Here is a 5,185-nt window from a genome sequence, read left to right on the forward strand (position 1 = left end):
ATATATATGAATCTGGTAGGAGTGTTTGATCTAATCCCGATTCGCATACGACCTTGCACAGGTGTTTCGATGTATTTAGAGCCATTCACGCGCTGACGGGCTCGGAAGAGGCGATCTCAATAGTAGCCAAGGATGTGGTACAGGTAATGCATAGCACTGCATGCGAACCTTGTTGAGTGCGCCAGGGTTTTTTTAATAATTGGCATGCCGTATGCTCAAATCGGGTGGCTGTGTCGAGAGTTTGTCGTGCCACAGCTTAACACGATATCACGGTGTACGATCGTGTATTACTACTGTAGAGGTACGCTGCAGTTCACTATTGTAAACCCCAGTCTTACTGTATGCATCAGTGTGCTGGGACCGTATGACAATATAGGGGTGTGTGACTTGAAATAATTATAAATCTGAAATGGGTGGGTTCGAGAGCTGTATGAGTTCTCCAAAATATGTTTATGATGAGTTATGATTAAGCCTATGCCTTGTACCTATATTTTAAACAAATGCTTAGCATGGTTCATGGTATAGATAGGAGTTTACTACTGCATGTGCTATGTCATCCTCGAGACTATGAGTTTCCAGAATATAATAGTAGCCTGGTTGTGTTCATTCCTCGAACCTCAAATAGAATGCTAATACCCCTTGTACGCCATATGACTCGAAAGTACGTTATTAATGCCAAATATAGCATCTGTATTGCAATCTCGATCTAATCATTGTAGTCGCGCCAACATCTCATTGTTGCAATGTGAATATATGAACTTAAATTCGAGACTTACTATTTTCCCATACTTCCCAAATTTGGTGTCTGTTTACATCGCAGGGCTTTGCAAACGATGGTGTGAGGTACCTGGAGCTTCGGACCACTCCCAAGGATACTCCCACCAGTGCCGAGTATGTGCGCACAGTCATCGACGCACTGAAAACAGCTCAAGACAAACACCAAGGTATGGTTAACAACCAACTGTATTGTATGTGAATTTCTGTATCGGATTGTAACTAGTTTTTGAGTGTGCATGCTTTATATGCGTAGACATTATACGCAGAATGATGAATTTTCTGTTTGGATGTGCTGGGTAAGTCGGTCTGTGTCCAATAGGAGTGTAGGCGATGTGAAACTACAATTACCGTTGCAAGACCCACGCAACAGGTGTGCAGATGTGCTACGTGTGGGTATTGTGGGAGGTGTACAGATAGATTGCAATGTACAGTCTACATTCAGATACAGCACTTGTGCGCATATATACAATCCAACGGCAATCTCCAATGGGTCAATTGTCACATACGCCTGTAGGTGCAATCGTCGTACGGCTTATACTCAGCATCGATAGAAGGGGTTCAGTAGAGAAGGCTCTGGAGACCGTCAGGATAGCAGCGCAGAATAAACCGTTTGTTGTGGGCGTGGATTTCAGTGGAGATCCAACGGTGAGTTTGACTCGAAACTTATAGGTATAGCCTTTAAATTGTCAGGCATATCGAGCTTTGTAGTAATTCCAATAACACATGTATACACCCGTACCCAGACCTGTAATCTAGGCCACTTTCATCATTAGCAATTTCTTACTCAACTTTCTCTCTTCCTTCATTTCCGTGCAATGATCGACAATTTCATAACTTCAATAATGATTTGGGCTGCTCCTGGAAAATGACTATTGCAGCACAAAGACGCGCGCGATTTTCAGAGTGCATGGGACCTAGCCAGGTAAGAGGTGATTCTACTGTGCAGAAGGTTATAGCTGAGAATATTACACTACCGCGCTTTTTGTCAAGAGTATCGCAGATGAGTGGAAAGGGCGAGAACTTGGATTTTTTTGCATCCAATATAAGATTATCTATTTTGCTATATGTATTTGTCATTGTGGTAAATATAAACCAAGCACTGTTACCTGTAATGGCACACACCATCGCGTAATCGATACTGCCCGCTTGCTTACAGACAGAAGGATTTGAAACTCGCAATCCACTTTGCGGAGATAAAGAACACCGAAGAAAGCCTGTACATTGTCAATGAACTCAAAGCTGATCGCATTGGCCATGGATGCTTCATGCAGGACGGCGTGGAAGACGCAGTGTTGAAGGCCCAGATACCACTAGGTACCTAAACACAAGTACATGTTGCGCACACACACACACCCTCTCATTTGTGCATTCATGCCTTATTTGTGTAGATCGTGCTCTTCTTGTCTCCCCTATTTTATGGTTCGCTTTTGTTCGAATGTTCAGCTCAGACGTCCGTATCCAAAGCATATTCGGAACAATTACTTTGAGTGGTCATTTTTTGAGTGAAGACGTACTACTGTGCTGCTTCACATACACCTTCTTTTAAACTTACCACACAAGGTGTTATTGTGGATGTCCTAGAGGAAATGAGAAGAGCGTGGAAATTCACCCTTTAATTCGTGTATGAAGCACGAATCGGGCTCGTTAGTTTTGCACCGTTAGTTAAACACCGTCATCTGTTAGGGAAGTACGTGATATTTGGTGTTATCACGTATTAACTCTTTAAGCGAATTCTTTTATTTCGCAGAGATATGCATGTCGTCCAATGTAATGGGACAGTCTGTGAAGGACTACGATGATCATCACTTCCACGACCTGTACGAGAAGGACTATCCTTGTGCGATAAGTGTAAGCGCTTGTAGATGAGGGTAATCTTTGTATGTCTATTTGGGTAATATAAGGGAGCGAGACCTAGAACACTGAACTAGACGTGCAATGGAGGTGGTTAGAGTTGGAGAAATAGTTATATAGTCTAAACATTCCGAGATAGTTTGTATATTACGTCACACAGATGTCTCCATATTGGCTGTGTATTTGTAAGCTTGCAATATTGCGAGAAAATATAACCATTGAAGGAAAAAACACTCCCAAGATCCTAACTCAAACTTTTCTGATTGCCTTCACAGACTGATGACATGGGCGTGTTCTCCACAACACTGTCACACGAGTATGCTATGGCGGCTCGCAAATTGGACATTCCACAGCCACGTATTTGGGACCTTTCATACCGCACAATCGACTTCATATTCGCAGAGGTTGAGGTGCGTTAGTGATGATGATGCAAGTTCGATGCTGATGCGTATTGTGGTCATTTTCCAGTATTAGTCCCCATTTATGCTTTATTCGTTGCTCGTCTGCACGTTGGTTGTGAGATGCAAAGAACGCTATGTATAGTCATGTGCGAAAGCACACTATACAATTGTGCTGTGCTTTCACATATAGGATGTGTCGTTGCTGGTGATCTAAGACTTGATCGTTGTTATTCGCCAGGTTAAAGATCAATTGCGTGAAATTTGGAATTCGGAAAAGGTATTGCTAGCAAATTCAGCAAAAACCGGTTAGTGTACCCCACGATCTGAGTGTCAGTGGTAACACTTTAACACTCTAAACCCTAAAACACTTAACACTGAGTTAATTGAAATAGAAACTTAGAAACTAAATAGTGACCTAGATAGAATCAGGGTATTCGTTGGTAAAGTCTCGACCAGATGATGCGATCTGATCCAGGTTGAAGTTGTTGACCTACGGTTGTTTTGGATTGTACATTTTTCAAAAGTTAAATTCAAATGCAAGTCACTTGTACAATAAACTAAGCATTGCTATATATCCCAGCACGAGCGGAAACACTGCAGCTTTTTATGAGCTATAAGTATTTTTAGCAATAGTAAGCGAGAGAGCGCTACTGCTTTATTAGATTGTAATGTATCAGACAATGCACGAAAATCTGTGATAGTATTATTATTGAGCAGGCTAGAAACAATGATGTCGATTTCGTAATTAGGTTTATGGCTAAAAGTACAAGTTCTTGTATGATAGTTTATGTCCAATTACAGCCCGTTTGCGTATTTCCCAGTGGCCAAGAGTGCTCACACCCCAAAACATCAGACAAGCGGCGTACGAATGGTGTTAGTCGCCTTTTATCACCAATTAACTTCTAGATTCCTAAAAACCCCACACCAAGCTGATGTGAATAATTTGCCGAATTCTATAGCTCGCCCATCCTAGTAGTTAGAATGCCTTGTGCGCTTGATAGAGGTTGGCGTTGCGGTACATTATCCCTCCCACTTCTTAGTCCATACGGTTCACGCCTCCCCGCAATCTAAATTTCGAATTTATTTAAATAATGTCCTAGAGTAGAGATTGTCCGAGCCATGCGCGAATGACGGCCAAAGTGCAACCCCACTACTAGAACGACAGTCTCCACTATAGATGTGCCCAAATGGTTCAGATAGGTGTGTAAATAATGTTATACTTTTACATTTCACCGTAGCGGTGAGTCACTATCGCTCCCACGCACGATAATTACATTTCAAGGGAAGGTCAGAGAGGTATCTGAATGCACTCCAATGTCGATACCCTTTGCCGTTTGCTTAAACAGCGGCGAGCAGTAGTATTTCATCATGATGGCTGTATCAAATTGGCTGAGCTTGTATCTGTGATAGTCAGTAGCACAAGTAGGTGTGTGTACGCCTCAGAGGTCTATGAACGGTATGTCGCATGTACACTGGCAATGTTTGCAAGCATGATGGGAGTAGTGCGCAAGGACTGGGAGACATTGGAAGAACTAGAGAACTTTATATATATATATATATATAAATATATTATAATATATATATATATATATACATATTATATATATCTATATTATATTTTATATTTTATACATTATATTTTATACTTTATATATTATATCTTATGTTACATATTATATAGTATATATTGTATATTATATATTATATAAAATATAAAATATATTATATATAATATATTATAAATATCATATTTTATTTATAATATACTATATATTGTTTATTATATCTTAAATGTTATGTTATGTACTATGTACTATATATTACAGACTATTTACTATATATTATATATTATATACTATATACTATATATTATATATAATATATTTTATATTATATTACATTATATATGATATATAGTCTGTATTATACATTATATATTATATAATATATAATATATACTAAATGTTATATATTATACATTATGTACTGTTATATATTATATTATAAAGTATATATTCACACACACGCACGCACACACACCCGCACGCACGCACTCACGTACTAATGCAAGCACGCACAAACGCACATACGCACGCACGCACGTACTAATGCAAGCACGCACAAACGTACAAACGTACGCACGAACGCACGGACGC

At 39.6% G+C, this 5,185-nt stretch overlaps 1 protein-coding gene across 1 annotated transcript in view; it reads left to right on the plus strand.

The window, feature by feature from the left end:
• SARC_11113 (hypothetical protein) overlaps positions 1-3,620 on the plus strand; it is a 7,289-nt gene extending 3,669 nt beyond the window's left edge. Inside the window, exons 4-11 of the mRNA XM_014294812.1 lie at positions 62-143; positions 821-944; positions 1,292-1,422; positions 1,656-1,699; positions 1,934-2,091; positions 2,525-2,625; positions 2,904-3,038; positions 3,268-3,620. Coding sequence (XP_014150287.1) covers positions 62-143; positions 821-944; positions 1,292-1,422; positions 1,656-1,699; positions 1,934-2,091; positions 2,525-2,625; positions 2,904-3,038; positions 3,268-3,339 — 847 coding nt within the window. The 3' untranslated portion in view covers positions 3,340-3,620. The remainder of the gene's footprint in view (positions 1-61; positions 144-820; positions 945-1,291; positions 1,423-1,655; positions 1,700-1,933; positions 2,092-2,524; positions 2,626-2,903; positions 3,039-3,267) is intronic.
• The last annotated feature ends 1,565 nt before the right edge of the window (positions 3,621-5,185 follow it).

The sequence above is a fragment of the Sphaeroforma arctica genome (genome assembly GCF_001186125.1).
Source record: "Sphaeroforma arctica JP610 unplaced genomic scaffold supercont1.1533, whole genome shotgun sequence".
NCBI lineage: Eukaryota > Ichthyosporea > Ichthyophonida > Sphaeroforma > Sphaeroforma arctica.